Source organism: Coturnix japonica, chromosome 4 (assembly GCF_054131305.1).
Source record: "Coturnix japonica strain WE chromosome 4, WE-NBRP24, whole genome shotgun sequence".
In the NCBI taxonomy this organism is placed as follows: domain Eukaryota; kingdom Metazoa; phylum Chordata; class Aves; order Galliformes; family Phasianidae; genus Coturnix; species Coturnix japonica.
This window is the reverse complement of record NC_140666.1, coordinates 69,440,246-69,464,394: the sequence shown is the minus strand read 5'-3', so window position 1 is coordinate 69,464,394 and position 24,149 is coordinate 69,440,246. Positions and strand designations below refer to the sequence as shown.

The window sequence follows — 24,149 nt, the reverse complement described above, 5'->3', positions numbered from 1 at the left end:
ACCGCGGAAATCCGGTGTCTGCGGGCGGGCAGCGTGAAATAGAACGCGGAGAGAGCGGTGAGCGGCAGCGGACTGCGATGGGACTGAGGTCTGTGTTCTGATGGAGTGAGTCCAGCCCTGGCTCTATGGCTCTCACCGGTAGGACGGTCTCGTGGTGGGTCCGGCTGCGCCGACCGTGCCCTGCGGCTGCTCTTCGGGGTCCTGCGGTCTGGCTGCCTACGGGGCTCGCGGCCTGTCAGCGCTTCTACAGCGGCCGAGACAAGGTGAGCCCCCTTCCTTCCTTTCCTGGCAATGCCACCTTTCCTTAAAGCGTTTTATTACCTTGACTGAGTAACACTAACAGAAAGAGAAGTTAGTGCTGGACCGCTCTGTGTGTGAACTAAGAAATTAAGGAAGTCAGGTGTTTTCTACTTATTATTATTATTATTAATTTTATTTAGCCAAGACACACTGCTTACGGTTGTCTGTGTGCTCTTCATTATATAATTGGCACTGCTGTCTTAATGTCAGGTAATGCCACAGAGTTCTTCCTTTGAAGGAATGCTGCCTTAAGCTTTATAGTCCCCCCAGGTATTGTCTTAATAACAATATTGTCTTAAGTAATTTAACAAACCTAAACTGTTTTAAGCATTTTCCAAGTGCCTGTGTTTATAAGAATGTAATGATTTTCACAATGCTTTGCTTTATACTCACTGATTTTGGGTCATAGCAAGTATATATACTTCCGTGTCTAAAAGAAAATACTAACATTTTGATCACTGGCAACCATTTAGGGTTTTATAACTATAAGACTTTGTACACAGAGACTGTATCTGTGGTCTGTGAAAAGAAACTTTCTGTTTTTCAGGAAAAAATAGATATGTCAGCATATCCTGTTGAAAGCATAAGGAACTTCAGTATTATAGCTCATGTAGATCATGGCAAAAGTACGCTAGCAGACAGATTGCTGGAAATTACAGGTAAGTGTTCTCTTTTCATCTATATACTACCTTTTATAGGTGTAGATTACTTAACTTTCTAATCTCTTTGCTCTTTTGCTGCCAGGTTGCTTCTAGACTTCCATTTGTGCTGTGTTACAGGTGTTAATATGTTTTCTTATTCATGTTGAAATCTGGCAGTAAGTAGAGTTAAGTAACTGTGTAATACCCTCAATAAGGGAATGTATTTTGGAAACAGTAAATAGTGCATGTTTGAGGCTTACTGCCAGTTTCTGGTATGGACAGAAAGGGCTGTCATGACCTAGAAATTCTGGACAGAATACTTTACAAGAGTGTGATTGAAATGGAAGGACCTCAACTATTTTTATGTATGAGGAGGTAACAGTTTATGCTCCTCTTCTGAGCAAACTATATAGAACTGCCTTTCATGGTGGTGAAGATTGCTGCTACTGAAACTGATATAGTCCTGCACAGTAAATTTTAGAAATCTTCAGCTCTGTTTTGATATAGCAGGTGAAAGAATGCTCAGGTGAGTTTTATGGATTCTCAGTTGCTTTGAGGATTTGCTCTTACCTTTATCCTAAAATGTTAGCAAAGTTGTGCTACTTTCTTCTTCAAAGGTATTTCTCATCCTCTAGATCTTTGTCTTCAATGTTTTCATTTTTGTGTTGTTGAAAGTAAAGTAGAAGTGATGCAGAAATGCTCAAGGATCTTCAAAGTTACAGCAAATTGGGGAAATTAGGAGTCAATTTCATCTGGAAGTGAGAGACACAGATTACCTTAGTGGGCTCCCTGTAGCAACCTGTAAAGCAACTTCTGTGTCTTCCAAGTAGAGGCCAATTTCAGAGCAGAGCTTAACTTCACTACTCGGAAATACCCTTTGGAAGGGTTTTTTTCTTTAAAGGAATAAGCAAAACAAAACCTGATGAGAAGCTTTTGATCAAAGTTATTCTTTGTCATTACCTTCTGATTTTCAGTATGGGCAGTTTTACCTGATGCTTGTGATAGAATGGAGTTTTGAATTCAGGTCTGTCAAACCTCCATGATAATGTTCCTTTTGCCCTTGAGACTGGTGCTGGTTGGAACCATGGAGCTGTTCTCCACTGATAAGTGTTGAAGTTTCTTTAAATGTCAGAATAATTTTGGAACTTTTGGATCATTAATTTGTGGTTTGTATTATTTAGGAAAGTGTCTTCTGTAACATCATAGGCAAAAGCCCATTTAAAAAAATGTTAGAGTTGAAGCATAAAATTATTTTCAAGTGAACATTTGCCTTAATCAAGTGGAAGAACTTCATTTGCAGGTGTAAGTCACATTTTCTGCTCATTTGTATTTGGAGAGCTAATATTCTAAATGAGGTAATACAACTTTTTTTTTTTTTTTTTAATCTTAGGAACAATTGCTAAAACTGACCGTAACAAACAAGTGCTGGATAAACTGCAAGTGGAACGTGAAAGGGGAATTACAGTTAAAGCACAATCTGCATCTCTTTTTTACAATTACAAAGGAGTAAACTACCTCTTAAATCTTATTGACACACCAGTAAGTTAAGTACAAAGGGGGTGTCTTGGTCACGCAAAGCTACATCTTTATATTTAGAAATCTGCTGAGTCCTATTGATGACTTCTTGTGTTTAGTCAATGCATTCTTTCCTTTTATTTAATTTATTTTGGCAAGAATTGTGTTTTGGATGAACAGATATGCAAACAACCATCATAATGTAGATATCTTTGCAAAGGACTTCAGAAATATGTGAAATTATGAATATTATTTTTCTCCACAGGGCCATGTAGATTTTAACTATGAAGTTTCACGGTCACTGTCTGCCTGCCAAGGTGTCCTTCTTGTAGTGGATGCAAATGAGGTGCAGTTCTTAATTGTTGTGTTCTCCTTGAAATTTCAGTATTTTCTTTAAGCAAGCTAGAGAGGAGTTTTAACTTTTCCATTAATATTTTTGCAGTAGTCTAGCTCCGTAAATGTATTAGTGTTTCAGAAGACATAATGGGAGTTTAACAACAACAACAAAAAAAGCCACAGGCAAATGCTTGCCTTTTAATAGATACTGTGGAGCCATACCATAGAAACAGAAGTAATGAAGAGTCAGATGATGCTTTCTCTGTTGCCTGAACTTTGTAAGTGGCAATCTGGAGAATTTACAGCTGCTTCTGTGTATGCTTTTGGTTACCTTCATTTTCTTGTTGGAGTTAAATAAGGATTCATTCTCAGAGTACTTGGATGATAATTTTCTCTATGATGTGTAATTTACCTAAAAAGAAACAAGAGGATCCCATGTTAATTTCTTTGATGCATGTTTTCTAGGGTATTCAGGCTCAAACAGTGGCAAACTTCTATCTTGCTTTTGAAGCACAACTTGAAATAATTCCCGTCATAAACAAGGTAATGAGATTGTAGTGTTTGAAATTAAATAGTTGAGTTGTATAAATATATAGATTACTAAGAAATAGGAGCACAGAATGAAAAATTAACAAGTATATAACAGCAGCTTGTTGTCTTTAATATTTTAATAATTGCTGGGAAATCCTGTTTTTAATTAAGTACATGTTGAAGCAGTTTTGTAAGCAACAATGAAAAATTATTTGTGGAATACTGTGGAATTTGTGGAACGAAGCACTGTGTAAAAATGTATTGATATCTGAACCATTTTTCTTTCTCCTTTTTAGTTTTTATTCTGGGGGATATTCAAGTGGGTTTTTACAAAAGTAACTTTCAAACTTTTTGCCATGATGGTTGTTAGATTCTTCCACGTGGTTTATTTTGTTGTTAATGGTGACACACAGGAGTAGCAGCTCAATATAAAAAGTGCAGTCTTAATTTAAAAAGAAAAAGTCATATTGTTTTTTTTACAATTTTTGTAATCTCTGTGATTGGAATAACAAGATTAATACTTAGTTTAAATCGAGTTATATATTGTGCTTAATATCCTACCATAAACAGCTTAGGTAGCATTTGTACTTTCAAAGTACTTTGTAAAAAAGTACTTTGTAAAAAAGGAAGGTTTTTTCTAAAATAATTGATTGGAATTTTATAGTAATAACCTGTAATTTAATTTATGAATTTGTTTCCACTTAATAGCTGAACTTGTTTTAGACTTTTGAAGAACCCTTTCATGTCCAATTTTCTGTAAATTATTTGCACTAAGGCAGAGTATTGAAACATTCTTGATACGTATCTTTTCCTAAAAATGTTTAGTATTTATGAGTAAAGATGTAAGGAATCCTTCACTTGTACATTTGGGAGCTACAGTTCTGGATCACGTATGTCACTGCCTGTACATTTAGCAGTTTGTTGTTTTGCAGATTGACTTAAAGAATGCAGACCCTGAAAGAGTTGAAAAACAGCTTGAGAAGCTGTTTGATATCCCTGTTGATGAATGTATAAGGGTAAGATCTATTCAAGTTTTATAATGTGGCTGATAGTATACAAAGCAGATGCAGGTATACAAATCTTTCATTAGCTACGTAGTAAATCAGTCTGTCTGTTTTTGTATGATATATTGTATGAATTTCTTTGGATCTTGTCTCCTGAAAAACCAGACAGATAAAAATAATTCTCAGATAAAAATTGTAATGTGTGATGAATGGCAACATATAAAATGTTTTCTACATGTGGATCCTCTAAATTATTTTCATTTTTACCTTAACAAAAACTTCCATTCAGGAGGAGAAAACATGTAACAGGGGTATTTACAATCAAATTTGCTTTTCATAGTAGTGAGTATTTATATAGATAATGTTCTTTCCTGCCACCAAAACTATTGTTAGAGAAGGTGATGCTTTAATAGATATTGAATGAGTGTAAGACAGATGTCTTATAAAATTGTTGTTGGGCTTATTTTAGATTTCTGCTAAACAAGGGACGAATATTGAAAAAGTTCTTGAGAAGGTCATTGAGAAGATTCCACCGTAAGTTATTAATTTTACTTATTAAGGCTTGTAAGGAAAGCTAGGAAACCATGAGTTGCTTTTATACAGTACCTTGGCAGTAATTTTGTGCTTGATATGCATCTGATTGTAAGTCAATAGTTTCTAAAGAAACATGGGGTAAATCTAGTTTCTAAGCTGAAAAAGTTAGCTTTAAATTGCAAAGCAGAGAAAGTGACCTGTCAGGTTTGATATCTTTAAAATAAGTCAGAGCTGGAATTCTTAAAATGATAATGAATATCAGTAGAGAAGAATTCTTTGTTCTTAAGAAGTGGAGAAGGAAAATGAATTCAGTCTGAAATGAAAAAAGTGGGGTGAGCTCCTAGACTGATATTTTTGTGAGTATATAGCTTCCACTTAGATATAAAGCATGGGGTTGCTCATTCATTCAATATTGACTAGAAAACACTCTGCTAATTGTTTTAATAATTGTCTTAAATCTTTTGTGCTAGACCTCAATTTAATACTACTGATCCCTTGAAAGCCTTAGTATTTGACTCCACCTTTGACCACTACCGAGGTGTCATAGCAAACATTGCAGTTTTTGGTGGGGAGATTCAGAAAGGGCATAAGATTGTGTCTGCGCATTCAAATAAAAGATATGAAGTTAATGAAGTAGGAATTCTGACTCCGGATGAACAACCAACACATAAACTGTAAGTAAAACATTTCTTTCAGTTGAAGAAATGATAAATTGATGTAAGATTCCAAATCTGTTTCTCTTCCTTTTTTGGATTGATTGTGTGGTAGAGGCTGTTTTGTTTTGTTTTGTTTTTTTTTTTTGGTGGATTATTATTATGCATCGTAATGATTATTTGTAATTGAGTGCTCAGTGTCATGCTGAGACAGAAGCTTTAGGGAGTGCTTTTTGTACACAGCTGGTGGGAGGGAGTCATTTTATCAATGTGTACATAGTATATGAAACATCCGGACAGCTAGTTCTTAAGACTGGCTTTTGATATTCAGCTGTCCAATTTATTTCTAGGAACTACCTTGTTTGAGAGTGGAAGGGAATGGGGCTTCATCTTAGTTATTGCTGCAGCATATTTTGAGGGTGGAAAATATTTAAGTCCGTGGTCCGTGAATGCAACAGCTTCCAGAAACTGTCTCATCATGGCAGCAGTGGGAAGAAAATCAGGTACACCAGAATTAGTGAAGAGGCATTATCAATTTGCATCCAAGTGCTTTTTAATGACTTTTTGGGGAAGTTCTTAAATGAGAGACTACATTACTGTGTGTGGTGGGTTGAATCCAGCTGGTAACTAAATACACAAACATCCACTAGCTTAGTTCTCTGACATCAGTGGAGTGTGGGAGAGAATTAGAAGAACAAAAGTAAGGGAAAACTCATGGTTGAGATAAAGACTGTTTAACAAGTGTAGGAGAAAAGAGGGGGGTAAAGAATGATGCAAAGGCACTCATCCACCAACACCTACTATCAGTCTGGTATCCAGCCAGTGTATGAGCAGCATCTACCTTAAAGAGATGACACATTTCTTTTATTGCTGAGGGTGATATTATGTGGCATGAAATATGCCTTTGGTCAGTTTGGGTCTGCTGACATGCCTGTGATAGCTGCAAGCCTGTAGCCTCTTTGCTGAGAGGGGCGGAGAGAGAAATGGAGAAAGCCTTCATGCTGTGCAAGCACTATTCAGCTTAAACAGTGGTGTGGTATTAACACCATTTTTCAACAAATCCAAACATATCTCTTCTATCAGGCTGCTGTTAAGCACGTCAACTCCATCCCGGCCAAAACTAGTACGCTACTACTAATTTCATCTACCACAGTTTCCTCTCCTAACAGTATAATGTACTGAGAGGGTATTTATTTTTGTTGTTTCTCCCATTTAACATATGAAAGTTGCTGTGGTGGTAGCTGAGAACTGTTCTGTCTTCCGCTGTAGATCCTCAACAGTTTCTAGTTCCAGCTTTCAAACCGAGAGTAGCACAATATTAAAAATCCAGAGCTGTCTGTGCTGTTTAACTGTAACTAAACTAGTTATGTAAGTCAACAGATGGTTTGTCCCTTAAGACAAAATTATCAGCTCAGAGAAGAAATAGCTTAAATGTGGCTTTTTGGACTGCTTACGGGCTCATGGAGAGGGTGGTTTATTTAAATTTCCAGTTGGGCTAAATGAAGTGGGGGAAAAACAGTGGAAATGCATAATGCCAAGAAGTGTCTGTGTAATACCAATCTTATTCAGGTATGCTGGACAGGTGGGCTACCTGATTGCTGGAATGAAAGAAGTAACAGAAGCCCAAATAGGAGACACGCTGTTTATGTATAAACAGCCAGTGGAGCCTTTGCCTGGCTTTAAGTCAGCGAAGCCAATGGTTTTTGCAGGTGAGGAGAAAACTAACTAAAAGGGAATCACTTTTTTCAAATAGCAGGAGCGGGAGAAGTATTAGAGCTTTTAAGATGTATTTAAGAGTTGTGAAGATTAGAGTTTCACTAAAATTAAGCTACAGAGGCACATGCCATTTATATAGCTCTTTATAACAGCTGGCAAGATTGTTGCAGGCTGCTTTTAGATGACTTCAAGTCCAAGGTGTATTTCTAGCCAATAATACTCCTTCTAGTACCTTTAACTCTTCATATCTGGGAAAGAAAGATTAATGATTTCAAAAATGAAGTCCTTTTTTCTTCTTTCAATTCTTCACCTTAATAACCAGTGATTTTCGTGCTTATTAATGATTAGTTCTGTTAGACTGTTGCTGCCACCTTTAGTAAACTACTAAACATGCTATGGAAGACAGCTTTAGAAAGAAAGAAATTCTGTTATTCACTTTTTAGATTTGTTGTGAGAGAACTTTCTTAATCTGAGTTGTGGATATTATGCTGCCATTGAATGTAGAAGGGAAAAATGTAATCTTGTAAGCAATGTGGATTTCTTTTCTTTGTGCATGCGTGTTGCTTCCTGTACATTATTGGAGCACAGTGATGTGAAAAGTGGAACTTATTTCAAGTAGTAATTATACATACAACTGCTTTTATTCATTTCTTCCATTCATTTAAAAATTACAGGAATAATAGCAACTTAGATATAGCACTTTTTTTCCTTCCTGTGCACTCTTATCTGCTGAAGGAGTATCTCAGTGAGGTTTGTCTGCTTATTTATTAATGCTTAAATTGTATGGCTACACTGTACACCTGCACTAAAATGGTTATACTCACTAGTATATTAAGTATATTATACTCACTAGTAGCTATGAAGAAGTAGATGAGTACAGTATGTCTACTATTATGAAGTTTTTCTGTTTTTTTGGGTTTTTTTGTTTTTTTGTTTTTTTTTTTACCTTTATAAGATTTTAGAAGAAAAAATTGATTTTCAGATTGAAAGAGTCAAATTTCTAGTTGTAACAGAAAGCAAGCTATTAAGCTATTTCTGGTTTTTATTATTGTTACCATTTAATACTGCTCACATTATAAAGGTAAGTATATAGTAAATCAAGCTCCATCAAAAAATCTCTATGTAATATGTTTTGACAGGCATGTATCCTGTAGATCAAACAGAATATAATAATCTTAAAAGTGCTTTGGAAAGGCTGACATTGAACGATTCCAGTGTGACTGTTCATCGTGACAGTAGCCTTGCTTTAGGAGCTGGATGGAGGTGAGGCTTTTATACTATTTTTATATGTCCATTGAAAATTTTAATTGAAATTATTTCAAGATTAAGAGCTTTAATTCAATCTAATGATAGGTCAAGATGAAAAGTGTTTTATTTTCTTTTGTTCTGTATTTACGTAGATTGTGCAATTTGATGTGATTGATATTTTTTGGCTTTTAGACTTCCATTCTGTTATGAATATATATATATATATATATATATATTTCTGAATTTGAGCCAGCAGTGTGCCCAGATGGCCAAGAAGGCCAGTGGCATCCTGGCTCGTATCAGGAATAGTGTGGTGAGCAGTACTAGGGAAGTCATCCTGCCCCTGTACTCGTCATTGGTGAGCCCTCACCAAGTACTGTGTTCAGTACAGGAAAGACATGGAGGTACTGGAGCAGGTCCAGAGAAGGGCTATGAGGCTTGTGAAGGGTTTGGAAAATCAACTCTATGAGGAGAGGCTAAGGAAGCTGAGGCTGTATAGTCTGGGGAAAAGGAGGCTGAGGGGAGACCTTATTGCTCTTCCAGTATCTGAAAGGTGCTTACAGTGAGAGTGGTGCAAGTCTCTTCTCACTGGTGACAGGTGATAGGACAAGGGGAAATGGCCTCAAGTTGCGCCAAGGTAAGTTTAGGTTGGATGTTAGCCAACACTTTTTTACAGAAAGGGTAGTTAGGTAATGGAATAGGATCCCCAGGGAGGTGGTTGAGTCACTGTCCCTGGATGTGTTTAAGAACCATTTGGATGTGGTGCTCAGGGATATGATTTAGCAGAAGGTTGTTAGAGTTAGGGTACAATGGTTAGGCTGTGGCTGGACTTGATGATCTTTGAGGTCTTTTCCAACCTCAGTGATTCTATGATTTTAGAGGTTCTTTGCTGTGTCTGATAATGCCAGACTAGCAGTGTTAACATACTGGAATGACCAACAAATATTTGACCAGTATGATTTTTTTTTTTTTTTCTCAGGTTGGGTTTTCTTGGTCTTTTGCATATGGAAGTTTTTAATCAACGTTTGGAGCAAGAATATAACACATCTGTTATTTTGACTGCACCTACTGTTCCATATAAAGCTGTTCTTTCCTCAGCAAAGTTGATAAAGGTATGTAAATAGCAATTTAAAAGCCTCCTTTAAAAACACCTACAGTTCTGAAATGTAGAATGGTACATTATTTTATGGTAAGCATCAGAATCACTGATAATCAACTTTAAAATTTCACTTGTGGGTATTGTACTGCTTATCTGAGACACAAGAACCAAGTTTCCAGGTTTTCAAACAGTGCTTGCTCAGAACAGTGCCTTGCTAGTGGAAGTGAAATATTCACTTGCTTTGATGTGCAGAGATATTGTATGCACACAATAAGAAACATGACTTTCCTTGTGTCTTTACTCCAGAAGGATAACTCCCGCCCCTAAGGGAATGTTAGACTAGAAAAGCTAGACAAGGGAGATGCTTGCAAAGGAATCTAAACTTTCAGAATCCACTTTGACTTGTAAGGGAGCTTGAACCCAAAGTTCTGCTTACAGAAGAATGCCCCCAACATCAAGCTACAGAACACTTGGAACAGGTTTTGTGTTGAAGCTGTGTCTTATGCAAGGGTAAGGAAGTGTGTAAGGAGATGGAGAAGCCTTATTGGGATAAAGTAATAGGGAATATCCTTGCTCAACAAACAGGAGACAGATGAAAATCCACTGGATAAAATGCTTAAAAAGCAACTAAAGGAAAATTGTGTTGTTGTTGTTGTTTTTCAGGAGTATGGTAATTCAGAGATTACTATTATCAATCCTGCTCAATTTCCTGATAAACATTCAGTATCTGAATATTTGGAGCCAACTGTTCTTGGCACTATTGTAACACCCCAGGAATATACTGGGAAAATAATTGTTTTGTGTCAGGTTGGTATACTGTGGTATGTTGTTTTAGTTTTTGTCACTTGCATTTTTTAAGCTCTACTTATCATACTTCAAAAGATACTAGATAATATAGTAGATAATGGTTGACAATAGTTCTTAATTTTTTTTCAAGGAAGATAAGTATTTGAAATTGTGTATGTAAAGTAAATAGAAAATTACTCCTGCACCACAGAGTCCTCATACTGAAAGTTAGTGTTCTGTCTCAATGGCAATAAAGTACCTGCTTTAGGTATCTAGTTTGTAACTAGATTTCTTTTCTTGAAAGAAAGGAATCTGAAACAGGACTCTTAAAATCTTATGGTTTTTTGAATCTGTTTTGTGTGTTACTTATAGAAAATATTCTTATTTGTCTAGGATCGTAGGGCAGTCCAGAAAGAAATGTTGTACATTGATGAACATAGGGTTATGCTAAAATACCTCTTCCCACTGAATGAAATCGTGGTGGATTTTTATGATGCTCTTAAGTCTCTGTCTTCTGGCTATGCAAGGTAAATACATCCTCTCTTTCTTTCTTCCTATTCCCTCTTCCCATGAGGGGAAGAAATGATAAAGTATCAGATAAGGAAGTATGGAAGGGCAAAAAAAAAAAAAGAATATTCCTTTATGAGAGTGCTGCAGCATTAGTGTTTGATTCCTTTGACACCTGGGATGCCCATCTCTTTATTAAAGGGAACTGTAAGGAATTTCCAAGTGCCGTTTACAAGTATTTGAATAAACTCTTAAAGATGCAGATGTCTAATTTACCTTGCTCAGCAGCAGGTGATGTTTCCTGCTTACTTGGAGACAAAATTTACATAAGTGTTGAGCCCAGTTTTGAATAATTGTGTCATACTTGAGACTTTACAAACTGTGCTCCTATTTTAATAGGAAGTTCAAGTGTTCTATTAAGCGTTCACAAAACCTAAAATTTATGGAACAACAAATGCAGAATACCATAGTCACTAACTTCTAAATTGCTTTTGTTTAGTTTTGATTATGAAGATGCAGGCTACCAGGCAGCAGATCTTATAAAAATGGATATTCTTATAAATGGAAATCCAATTGAAGAACTGGCAACTATCACACACAAGTAGGTTGGCTGCATTCTCTATTCCAAAGGATTAACAAGTATGTTTTCATAGTGAATAAATATGAGCGATAAATGCATGTGGAAACAGCACTGAAAGTTTCACCAAATGACCAGCTTCCAGAGAAGATCTAAAATAGAAAGGCATTTTATAGCAGGAAAGATAAGTGATAATGTTCCTGTGTTAATGTGGAAGGAGGAGATTCAAATATAAATGCAAACTGACAGTCTTTTAAGGTGCTGGAAAAAAAAATTAAGAACTAACCAGTCCAGGAGATGAGCCATGAATTGTTTATGGTATATACTACTTAAAAACTGGATAAGTTTTATTTTTATGCCTTGAATAGTCCCTATTCTGAACAAGTTTCCTGTTGCCTTGTCTTTAGCTGGAATACAAGGGAAATGTAAATATTTACTGATTGTAATGCTCTCAGAAACTCTTTGCTAAAATGATTGTTTCCATGAGATTCTCAGGAAAATAATGCCTTTCTATTTTCCAGCTCAAGTCTGTGTTAGTCTCCGTTAAATAACTTCATGATCCTTTTTTAGTAATCCTGATACTGACTTTTTTTTCTTTTGACCTTACTCAAACACTGGCTTCTAATTGCAGAAATAAGTCAGTATATAATCTTATTTGTTTCTGTATACTTCTTATACTACTGTTCTGAAACTCTCAAATTTAGAAGGTTGAAATAGGAAAATGAAACTCTTACCGTGAGAAAAATAATTGTGCAGGAGCAGAATAAATCTCTACAATATATGGGATTTATAATACATATTTTTTAATAAGGACACAGTTCAGCAATTTGACAAATAGAGTGTTTTGCAAATTGGAAAGATCCAAAATAGAGTGGCCAACCTTGTAGAATTATTGCTTTAATGTTAAATGAGGAGAAAAAAAAGAAAAAAGTTTAGATAAAGTTACCTGCTCCCAGTGTTTTATGAAAGTATCAATTTTATTGGATCTTTTGACCTTTTATCACTCTTGTTTTTCTTCAAGTCTGCAGTATATGCAGACTTGAAATAGTACTGACTTAGTACTCTGTCCAGTTTTGGGCCCCTCACTTCAAGAAAGACATTGAGGCACTGGAACATGTTCAAAGGAGGGCAGCAAAGCTGGTGAAGGGTCTGGAGCACAGGCCTTATGAGGAAAGGCTGAAGGAGCTGGGAATGTTCAGCCTGGAGAAGGGGAGGCTCAGGGGAGACCATATTGCTCTCTATAACTTCCTGGAGGGAGGTTGTAGTGAGCTGGCAGTCGGCCTCTTCTCTCGTGACATTAGTGATAGGACCAGAGGGAATGCTACGGCTGTGAAATTACTCAGAAAAGCTCCAGTGTGGTAAATTATCATTATATTTATTACAAACATGATTAAAATTTTTATGAAAACTGTTAGTGTAGTCTTACCACTTGTTTGTGTGAAATGTGTAATGTACTGAGACCAGTCAGTAAAGTCTACATTGTAAAGTTATCATCTGGTCAGTTTAAGAATATAAAAAGATAGAAACTTTTATTAAAATCTTCCTTTCAAACACATTGCTCTGTGGATATATTTTAGGGATTTTATAACTATTTCTCAAAGGAGTAACTTCTGAAAACTTTCTTTTCCAGTGATAAAGCATATGCTACTGGTAAATTTATGTGTGAGCGTTTAAAAGATGCCATACCAAGACAGCTGTTTGAAATAGCCATCCAGGCTGCTATTGGCAAGAAAATAATCGCCAGAGAAACGTAAGTGAAACTGTTCTTTCCCCCTTCCTTTAATTAAGCTATTTGAAATATGTACTTTAATGTCTTCTCTAGTTCTACATGATGCAATACTTCAAATCTACTGTAAAATATTATTTTTCTTGTGTGTCTTCATAGATGTCTATGAAAAAAAAAACACCATGATTTCTAGCAGTTACTGTAAGGACTTAATGTAAAATTAATTGGAAAGAAAGCATTTTATTTCGAATTGCCCATGATCATCAGGAGATGAAGTGACTTTCTTTGGCAGAGTCATTCAAAAAGTCCATCGCTACCACAAAAGCATATAAACAAAATGAACCAAACAAAAAAACCAAACCCTCTTGAACTGTGTGGTACTGCAAAGGAAAAGCGCAAGCTGAGCAAGTACAGCTATTTCTTAGCAGCACACACTTCTTGTAAGGCAAATTTCTTCCTTCGTTGTCTTATTTCACATCATGTTTTTGCTGTTTTAAATTACATTTAAATTGTGGTAATTAGAAGTAGGGATTCAAGCAAAGATGCTGTAGGACTTTGTGTGCTGTGTAGGCACGTATGAAGTGTGAATGCTGTAAATCATAACAGTCAGATAAAAGACAATATTTTTAACCTTTATGTGTTAAGAAATGTAAATTAACATCTTGAAAATGCTTTAAACATTATCTTCTGTCTACCATATATGCAGATGTCATAATTCCATTCCTTTTTAAAAACGTAGCAGAAAAGCAGCATTTTGACAACTCACTGTTTGGCTTTACTATTGAAGTTGCTTTACTGTGTTAATATGTATGGTATTCTATTTTACAGATTGAAAGCTTACAGAAAAAATGTTGTGGCAAAATGTGTAGGTATTTTATTATTATTCCAATGCATGTAAACCTAAGAGTCTTGCAACTGTGATAAATCTGTGTTTGGTGGCCCTGCTAGGCAGAGGGGTTGGAACTACATGATCCTTGAGGTCCCTTCCAACCTGGGTCATTCTGTGATCTATCTTTCCTTAGAAATCCCCATGAAGAGATCTGTTCTGCTTGTGCTTTAGAATGTCAGTGGAATATTAACAGACACTTTTAAACTTTTACTTTTAAATTCGACTTGTGTAACCTTCAATTGGTACTTGCAGTAGATCAGAAACATTGGTGACTTCTTCAAAGTGTATACTTTGTGTTCACACCTGTCTACTTAACATCTCATAATATTTGTAGACATAAATGTGTGCATTCTTATTATGTAATTTAGTGAATTTCCTAGTTTTTTCTTAGGTGATTTAAGTATAGTAAAGCAATACCTCAGACTGATTGCAATTAGATTTTTACTCCGGGATCAGTTAAGAAATCAGGAGGAGGCCTTAAATATTAATAGTTGACTGTCAGCAAGGCTGAATAAAGCTATAAGAAAAAACACAATGTGTTTTTAACTTCTTAGCTAAAGTTAACATGTTGAGGAGATTAAACAAGTATCCCTTTCTTATAGCTATTAAGAATTCTTCTGATAGGAACCTAGGTTGGATGGTATCCCATCATAATGTAGGAAGTTCCTTAACTTGGATGTAAACAGCTAGTGGTAGCCAAGATGCTACAGGGTATCTGAGCTGACATTCTGTTGCTGTTCCAGTAAGATTTGAATAGCCCATAGCATAGTACAGTTCTATCCTGATGTCATCCAGGCTTACATAAGAATATTATATAGAGTATGTAATCTACCTTTAATTGTCTGAATGAAAGTGCTCACTTGCTCCCATTCTTTTTAACTACTGCTGCCTTAAGATAACTATTGAGACTATAAGGTGATATTTTATAATGTAGCTAGCCTTTCTGATTAGTTTTAAGCCCTTGTGTTTATTAAACATTGTAACTTAAAATATTTTTTCCTTTCATAGTATGGTGGAGACATTACAAGAAGAATGAAGCTTTTAAAAAGACAGGCAGAAGGGAAGAGGCTGATGAGAAAAATTGGCAATGTGGAAGTGCCAAGAGATGCCTTCATACGTGTTTTAAAGAGACAGCCTGAGAAATAAGTTAGTGGTATGCAGCAGATTATTCTCTTGGGTTAATTAACTTGAGTTAGTGTATAATAATTTATCACTGTGAGAGGGAACATCTGACTTATTTTAAGTGGGAATACAAATTGAAAGGATTTTCTATTTAAATTATGTTTGTACATTATAATGAAATTAAAGTTATTTGAATTTAAAAGCTTTTATTATAACTTCACAAGCTAAATACAAAAGCTTGAAAGCTTTAGCATCATGAGAACAGCAACTCTGTCAAAAAGTTTATTAAAATAAAATCCCCTGCCTTAAAGTTGTTTCTAAATCTGATATTTTTTTGTGATAACTGCTCAGACTACTCTGTTTTACTTGCTAAAGTAAAATTCATCAGGAAATAATGACATGAGGAAATCACATCAGGGAAAACTAATTACACATTTCTTGCAAGCAAGATTGATTCAAGTCTTTCATGCTGGTCTACTTAAGTTCAATATATATGAACATGCTAAAAGCTGTTGGCAAGTTCTTTAAAACTGTAGTAAGACAATCTACACAAAGTTTACTTTAGAAAAAGTTTATCATCCTATTATAGTAACAGTGTCACAAAAGCATACTCTTGTCTTTAGATTAATCTGTAAGTGCCAAAACTTGACTTAAATCACCTAGTATATGAAGCCATTCTTACCCAGATTTCACTGGCCAAGATTTAAGCTAGAATATATAGTTATTTAATTCTTGGCTGCTTGTGTTTTTTTTTATTTGAAAAGATAAGAGTGTAGACCGCACAGAGCAAACTGCATTTGGGTTTTACATATCTACACACAAGAAAATGATCTTACTAAAATAAGAAATTCAACTAGCAGTCTAGTTCAACAGATAACTTCATACTTTGTGTTAAGTCTATACCAACTTCAAACAAATATTTCAGTTAACTTTTTGACAGTAGCAAAATCTGTTTCTATCATTTAAGGCAGCAAATACATATCATAGTTCAGGGTCTGTTTAATGTTATAAACTAATAAGAATTCAGTAAGCATGTCATATAGGCCACCACTTATTTTTTTAAAGCACAAAACAGCAGCAAAACAAGAAATTAACATTTAAATGAAAAACTAAATTCAAGTTAGGCTCTGCCAGTGGATCACAAAAATAATAAAAACCCCTGTGGGTTCTTAGTCTCTTCCTTATACGAACATGACAAAGTAATGAGCCTCTCCACTTTACATCAGAAACAAAATGATTTGGAAAGGATAGGTTTAAATTTAAAGTTTTACTTATTCAAAGTAGGAAATAACATTCCTTGTGACAGTTCAATATTGATAGTGATACAGTAAGAGGTAATTATAACAGAGTGGTTAACAGTACACTTTAATACATGATCATTTAAATTTGCAGATTTCACATACCTATAAATTAACCTCTTTCTAGGCATTTAATGACACCATCCAATACAATTAATCAGGAATACCCACAAAGGAACATTTAGATTTCTCCTTATCTATAAAGCACAATTACCAAAAATATAAAAACCCTAAAGTAATTTGAAATAATACATGTGAGGAAAAGTGCTATGGCAGACATTTAATGCAAGTAACCAGAGTAAGTTATAACACTTTTAAGAATTGGGTACAGTTTTAGGCACTGTTTCTGTATTTTTATTTGCCTGAATTGTACAGCAGGACTTGAGATGCCCAAACACTGTTTCTATAAGATAAATTTAAGGCAATCAAGTGCAAAAGCTCAGTGTGCATTATGTAAACAGAACATTTCATAGTAGAAATTGTACAGCTATTACAAGTCCATTGTATTTAACAAAGGCCAAAACCATTCTGCCTAGAAATACAAATGCTAAATGTAGTTGCACTAATGGAGGCCACAATTACAGATTATTGGAAATAATCTATCACTTCCTCTAACAGGCAGATGCAATGCATTGCTGTGCTAAAATAAGTGCACTGTCCCACCCCCCTCCAGCCCTATATAACATGCAGTTGACCCACAGGTTTGTTCAGTTCCATTTAGTTACTGTAACAGCCAGAGTTCTACATATTAAAGCAAAATGCACAACACCAAATAGAGAAGGAATGTGAATGTACATATATTGGACCTTTTAAAAAATACAGTACCTAGGATTTCCCATTTTAAACAGTTTTCAGTATATTGCATAGCAGTGTACTCATCTGCTACCTAAAACTGTTGCCGTTGACCCACATGCAGTTCCTCTTGAATTCTTCTCTCAGTTTTCTTTCATACTGTACAGTGGGTCCACGAGTTTATTGTGCACATGCATTAAACCTTGAGGGGAAAGCAACAACGCCTGCTTTACATCATTTTTAAAGATACTTTTTCTACATCTTTCTACCCATACATTTAGAGCTAACATCAAAGTATATATTTTAAATTGTTCACTGAAAAGAGAACAGCTATTCAAAGTAGTTTAAAATCAAAAGTAATTAAGACAATATATAATATATATGCTAATTGTGTTTTTTTTCCTGTATCACTTAAATATCATTACAGTCTTCTACTAAACTGAAACGTGATAGCAATGACCACAGACCAGTTCAAAAGATCTGGAATACTTTCATATCAGGTGTTTAATTGATGAGAGAACTTTTTTGTTTTTAATTAAAAAATGCTTAACAGCAACACATGAAAGAATCTGTTATAACAATCAGATTTACACACAGTAATTTTATAGCTTGATTTTCAACGTTCTAGCACAGTGGTATTTTTGTAACCGTGTCCTGGTTCTAGACAAACAAAACCAAGCAGCACAGGAGACTGTTAATGGATATATAGAAGTGAAGTAGTTCAACTATTTCCTATTCAAACAAGTTGGGTTTATGTTAATCACACACAAATCATCCACAGGTGCAACTTGGATGTTTTGTGCATTTCCCCTCCCCCCTCCCTTTTCCCCTGGAAGATTTTGAAGTGCAGGGACGATCCATTAAAAAAAGTCATGTTGTTTAGTTTGTTACAACTTAGTAAAAGTGTTACCAATGTATGGCAAAGTTCTCAATCTGCAAAGAGTTTAGAACCATACTGAAGATTTGCTTCAACTACTACGAATTTGAGAAATAAGCAAAATTAAAAGCAGAGATTCTTAAAAGCCATAAAAGAAATGTGACACCATGTGGACATTTTAATTGACATCTGTAGCAAAGAATATATAAATACCCTTGCTATATAATGTATCTGGCAGCAAGCACTGTATCCCCTACAGCAAATTAACCTTACAGTCTGAATCATTAAGTCTGCTTAATTCATTTCTGATGCATTCTACAAATCTACCGTTCTTTTCTCCACTAGGTGGGCCATACAGCCATACTAGAAAGCCAACAACACATCGAGAACAGACTGAAGAACCCAGCTTTTGTTTCTGGAGTTAATGACTTGCTGCAGATCTTTGTAAATAAATAATCAAAAAAAACAAACCCCACAGAGAAAAACTTATAAACTCAATGTGACTAAAGCACAAAGGAAAAGTTTCTTAGATCTTCTAAAGGATAATTCAAGTCAGTAATGTTGTTTCACAAGTTTGGCAGTAAGTGGCAAAACATCAAATGTAAGTTTGATACAAAGGACATTTTCATTCAAAGAAAAACAGCTACACTGGGTACTGAAGTTAAAACATTCCATTTCCTGTTCTGTTTAAAAAAAAGAAAACAGGAAATGAAAACGAAAATTATCCACTTCCCGGAGGAACAAAAAAATGCTTACAAAAATATTCTCACTGCCATATGTAAAAACAAATATATTTAAAACCTTTTAGTCAACGCGGTTTTGGAAACAGAAACAAAGCTTATTTAAGTGAAGATATGCAAAGTGCTATTCTAGACAGATGCAAAAGCAATTATTTCACATGAAAACTCTTCCTGCCTATTCAGCTTAAGTTAAATAAGTGTTTTAACAGGAGCATGCAGAAATACAGAAGAACTCCCAGTTAACTTCTGTGGAGACTAACTAGTAAATTCAAAGTTACTTTTCTGCTTCCTTCTGTGAGAAAGGAAAAAAAGGGAAAGGCAATCTTCCATCCGTTTTGCAAAAAGAACACTTATAGGATCATTTCAGTTTCTTATTTGTTTCAGAAAGTTAGGGGGGAATAACAAAGGAGGAGAGGGGGTGAAAATTATTCTAGCTTTCAGACAGAGTGGTGATTTGTTATCAAAACTGCATCAAGTTTCACGTGGTACCTTGAGAGTTCTTTTTAAATGGTAAAAAGAACTGTAGTAACTAGGTACCAGAATTAGCAGTCACCAAGAACCAGAAGTCATCCAACCTGGAGATCAAGATAAAGAAATAATCCCAGGTTTTACTAATATTGGTTTCTTCATCAAAAGCAAACAAACAAACCACACAAGTGAACTTCACTGACTTATGATTAGGGAAAATTACACCAGGCAAAATAATTCATCAAGTGTTTAATCAAATGACACTGTACTTTTATATGTAAAGAACACAAGTTACATCTCCCAGCACTTTCCCCACTCGCAATGTAAAAGTTGACATTTAGTATCTCAATTATGTGTTAGCTACATAATGGGCCAGAAGGCCCAGACTTCATATGTTATTTTTAAATACAGCTAACTTGTGATTCAGTGCTCACCTTTAAAGTACTTCACAGTTTTGACTCTTAGTTCTAACGTAGCATCTTCATCACAGACAAAGATAGTACGAGGGTGCTGCTGGAAAGCAGAAACTGTCCACATATGATTGACACCTTCTTCAATAGCTTTGTATAATGCAAAAGCTTTATGTGCACCCGTTATAAGAATCATGACCTGCAAAACAGAAGTCTTTTTACCTTCAGCGCCCACAACACCACAAACTAGTCTTGAAAACAGATACATGCAACTAGAACTAAATAAGTTCTTACTTCTCTAGCATCCATCACTGTACCCACACCAACCGTAAGCGCCATAGTTGGTACTTTAGATAAGTCTCCATCAAAGTATTTAGCATTTGCCAAAATGGTGTCCATTGCTAAAGTCTTTAATCTTGTTCTTGAAGACAAACTCGATCCGGGTTCATTGAATGCAATGTGGCCATCTGGACCAATGCCTTTTCAAAGTTAAAGAAAGCAAATCATTCCAGACCTGCGAGTCAACAAATATCCTCAAACATTGCAAAAGAATTTTAAAAAGTCTTAGGATTCATTCTTTTGTTTCAGTTCCCCATTTTTTCAAACAGAAAAACAAAAGAACAACACTCAAAACTTAAACTACATTATCATTAGAAACTTGGACACCAAGCATTATGCTCTGGTATTTGTACCAATTCTTTGTTAGTCACAAAACTTTTAAGACTATAATAGAAAAAAAAGAGTTTTAACTATGTTCTGAAAAATCACAACTAAAGAGTCAGTATGTTTGTTTCAATCACAATTAACCATACAGCATTTTCTCATTACCTCCAACAAACAGATCAATCCCTCCTGCTTCTTCAATTTTCTTTTCAAATGCATCACATTCCACCTGTAAGTCTGGAGCATTCCCATCAAGGATATGAGCATTATTTGGATCTATGTCAATATGTTTAAAGAAGTTATTCCACATATACGAGTGATAACTCTCTGGATGATTTCTGGGCAGTCCTGAAATCATTTATTTAAAGTCAAATTAACACATTACAAGACTTAATCAGCTTTAAACATAAGACAAACCTTTACTGAGTAGTGTGAATACTGCTTTGTCTGATTTCATAATTATAATGAGAAGACAGACTCCTGCTGGCATACATCATGTAATGTTTACATGCACTATATAGTCTTTGTGATATGATATACATGAATGATATAACAACTGTAGACACAATGCTATGTGACAATTTTCAAACACTTAATTTAGCGAAGGATTTGTTTTGACTAATTAATTCCTTGCATTTTAATGATTAAACAGAGACAAACACTTAAGACACTTCCAGGCACATTAGTCTAACACAGAAGCTCAAAAATATCACACTAATCACATGCTTTATTAAGACATTCAACAGTTAATAAGGGGGGAGGAGGAGGAAAAACAAGTATACCGTGATCTCAAAAAAAATTAGCTCTAGAGCTTACCTACATATTCATCCATGTTGAAAGTCTTCACATATTTGAAAGAGAGATCTCCATTCTTGTGATATTCTATCAGCTTTTTGTAGCATCCCAAAGGTGTACTCCCTGTTAAACAAAGTTTTTCCTACTATACTACATATCCACACACTTTCAGTGTATTTAGATCTCTTTATAGGCATGTTTTACTTTACTGTTTTTCAATATAACTAAAAGAAATTTATTATTTCTCATCTACTTTCCACCTGCTTCAATCATTTCAAAGCGTTTTACAGAGACACAGATCCACACTACATGAGAAATACATTCAAGCATTACCAGAAGTATATTCAGCAAATGCAGTATTTTTAATATGGCATTTGTTAGCAATAATGTAAACACAGACCTAGGTTTGCTCAGTTATCAGGCTTTGAATAAAACTTGCCTGTTGGTAGGCCAAGTGTGAAGTATCTTCCTTGAGTGGGCTTGAATTGGATAATACGATTGCAGATGTATTTGGCTGCCCATTCACTTGCTTGATCATAGTCTTCAAGAATGACAAGCCTCATTCTGGCAGCAAAGAACTTGTATGATGAAGTAAACCTGGAGAAAACAATATATATATTTAAATAGAAGTATCATATCAATATCTGTAAAACAGCAGTAAAATTCACCTTTTATTGTTTATTTGGTAACATACTTCATCAGTATAAGAGCTATTTTCATTGAATAAACACACTGCAGTCATGCTGTCCTAGTTCAAACCAGACTGCCCATCAACAAATAAGTCACAGAATCCAAGTGATACATTCCTATCAAAGCACTTCTTAAAACTCTCATTCCAATTAATTTAACATGAAACCCATAAAGCTCAGACAAAATGGAAACGAGTCATCTCGAACATTAGCCTTCCCAGATAGTAATTATTAGAAATGAGAAGTATGTTTGCTTTGTCTTTCAAGTAGAACACTAAGATTAGATCTTGTTCCCTGTGGCCAGCTGAGTGTCAAATGTTTTCAAAAGCAAGATGCAAAATAACCTCACTCACACTCCTATATTCAGAGGGAAAGTTGGAAATTAACAATTAAAGCTCCTTTTGCTACTGTTCTAACTCCATAAAAATGCTTCTGTATGACTATCAACATGAGGAAAAAAATACATGCGTGTTGCAGACTTAAAACCTCAACACGTTGCAGAAGGACACAAGTGAGGTCATTTTTCTTTACAACCCAACATGAAACAAACTGGAGTAATTAATTCTTTAGAGGCTTTGAGTACAGCTATGCTAACAGAACAGCAAAAGCACACAGGCTTGGCGGATACAACACATGACAGCCTCCTGCATCCAAACAAAACCAGTTTTCCACGGCTCTGTCTGGCAGAGATGCTAACGAGCTACATCCCCGTTCGTACCCAGACACCGCGATGCTAAGGGCTGACGAGCGACCCGAGGACGGGTGACGGTGCTTACTCCAGGCTGGGGTGGAGAGACGGGGAAGCCAAACGCGGACCACCCCCGCCCACAGACCCGGCGCGGGCCCCGCGGCCTCCCCCTCCCGTGTGGCCTGCGGGCACCGCCATGCCCCGGGCCCATCCCCTCCCGTCGAACGCGGAAGTCGTGCGGACCCGCTCACCCCCGGCAGACCGCTCAGCACCGCCAGCTGGAAGCAGCCCCCGAACAGCCTCCAGCCGCCGCCCCTCACGCACACACGATCCGGAAGCACCTGGCCAAGAGCGGACGTCGCCGTGCTGCGGGAGGCTCGGCGCATGCGTGGGGTCAGCGGCCTCTGGAGGGCGCAGTATGGACGCCTCGAGGATGGAGGGTGCTTTGTCGTGGTTCACGGAATCCTTAGAGTCGGAAGGGAGCTCTGAAGGCCACCCAGCCCAACGACCCTGCAATGAGCAGGGGCACCACAGCTAGATCAGGCTGCACAGGGTCTGATCCAGCCTTGCCTTGAAAATCACCAGGGATGGGGCATCAAATATATCCTTGGTAACGTGTTCCAGTGCCTCACAACCCTCACTGTAAAAGATTGTTTCCTTATAACTAATGTTTCTCTAGTCATGCCCTGAGTTTCCGTCAGTGTTGCCAGAAAAGCTTCAGAAAACAACAACAGAGTCTGATTTTCATATGTTATATTACAGTTTTTCTCATAGATTTCTGTTTTTCTTTACCTACATACACCCTAAGGTAAATTGCTTATGTATACAGCAGATTAATACCTTTCTTCTACACACCTACGTACCTATAGATCTAAAAGCATACCCCTATAGTTCTAGGTCCTGAGCCTTTCTTTCCAGTAGTCAACCACACTGTCTGTAACATAAGCTCAGAGTTTAAACATGTTCTTTTTGGATATAACATTAAGTTAGTTTCTCATGGCTGTCAAGTTGCCTGTAGTATTCTCTCTAAATGAAATCTTTCCCTGTTTCAAGTAGCAGCTGCTTCATAGGCATAAGTGCATGATCCAATGGCAGACCATGCTGCTATACCAACAGCATTATACTCATAAAGAAGCAGAATTACTTCTAGCAACTTTTAGTGACGCCAAGTATCTGTAGGCAGGCCCATAATCGCATGCAGAATGAAGAGCTGAACTCACCCATCCAGTGAAGGTGGTCTCTATTCAGACAGCCCTCTATCACAAGAAGCAGCCTTAGTCCAGCAAATACTTTCCTGGCTGTAGATGGCCCTTATATGAGCCCAGGGTGGCACCACCCTGAGTCCACCCATTCTATGGTGGACTGTCCTTTCTTGTCTCTTTTCGCTTAACGTGCTCCTTTTGTGGTCTGAATAACTGAGCCTTTCCAGCCCTTACATGAATAGGGCTAAGCTGAAATGTATGAAGTATGTAATCCGCCTGACTTTCCCAGGATCTTTTGTGATGTGAAGCTGTTTCTAAAGGTAGAAATAAGAGATGCCATGTA

At 36.3% G+C, this 24,149-nt stretch overlaps 2 protein-coding genes across 12 annotated transcripts; one reads left to right on the top strand and one right to left on the bottom strand.

Annotated features, from left to right (window-relative positions):
* On the top strand, positions 1-18,621 carry GUF1 (GTP binding elongation factor GUF1). 5 transcript variants are annotated; one of them, XM_015862440.3, is made up of 18 exons: positions 1-263; positions 848-959; positions 2,332-2,480; positions 2,722-2,802; positions 3,258-3,335; positions 4,256-4,339; positions 4,797-4,861; positions 5,332-5,535; positions 7,084-7,223; positions 8,370-8,493; positions 9,458-9,590; positions 10,241-10,384; positions 10,757-10,890; positions 11,370-11,471; positions 13,078-13,197; positions 14,002-14,038; positions 15,071-15,215; positions 18,497-18,621. In XM_015862440.3, exons 1-17 carry the CDS (start codon positions 126-128, stop codon positions 15,206-15,208), a joined length of 1,983 nt encoding a protein of 660 aa, XP_015717926.2. In that variant the 5' UTR covers positions 1-125; the 3' UTR covers positions 15,209-15,215; positions 18,497-18,621. The 5 variants fall into 5 exon arrangements, with proteins under 5 accessions (XP_015717926.2, XP_085401596.1, XP_085401595.1 ...); XM_085545470.1 differs by lacking the exon at positions 10,241-10,384; XM_085545469.1 differs by lacking the exon at positions 18,497-18,621 and having other exon boundaries at positions 15,071-15,494.
* Positions 2,971-22,974, bottom strand: GNPDA2 (glucosamine-6-phosphate deaminase 2). Of its 7 annotated transcripts, none has more exons than XM_085545473.1 (7): positions 22,848-22,947; positions 21,663-21,824; positions 21,249-21,346; positions 20,598-20,780; positions 20,064-20,248; positions 19,794-19,968; positions 2,971-3,204 (listed from the first exon to the last, which is right to left on the bottom strand). In XM_085545473.1, the coding sequence occupies exons 2-7, from the start codon at positions 21,788-21,790 to the stop codon at positions 3,161-3,163; spliced, it is 813 nt and encodes a 270-aa protein (XP_085401599.1). In that variant the 5' UTR covers positions 21,791-21,824; positions 22,848-22,947; the 3' UTR covers positions 2,971-3,160. The 7 variants fall into 7 exon arrangements, with proteins under 7 accessions (XP_085401599.1, XP_085401603.1, XP_085401602.1 ...); XM_085545477.1 differs by having other exon boundaries at positions 22,856-22,947; XM_085545476.1 differs by lacking the exon at positions 2,971-3,204 and adding an exon at positions 16,166-17,476 and having other exon boundaries at positions 22,946-22,974.
* Positions 22,975-24,149: the final 1,175 nt, after the last annotated feature.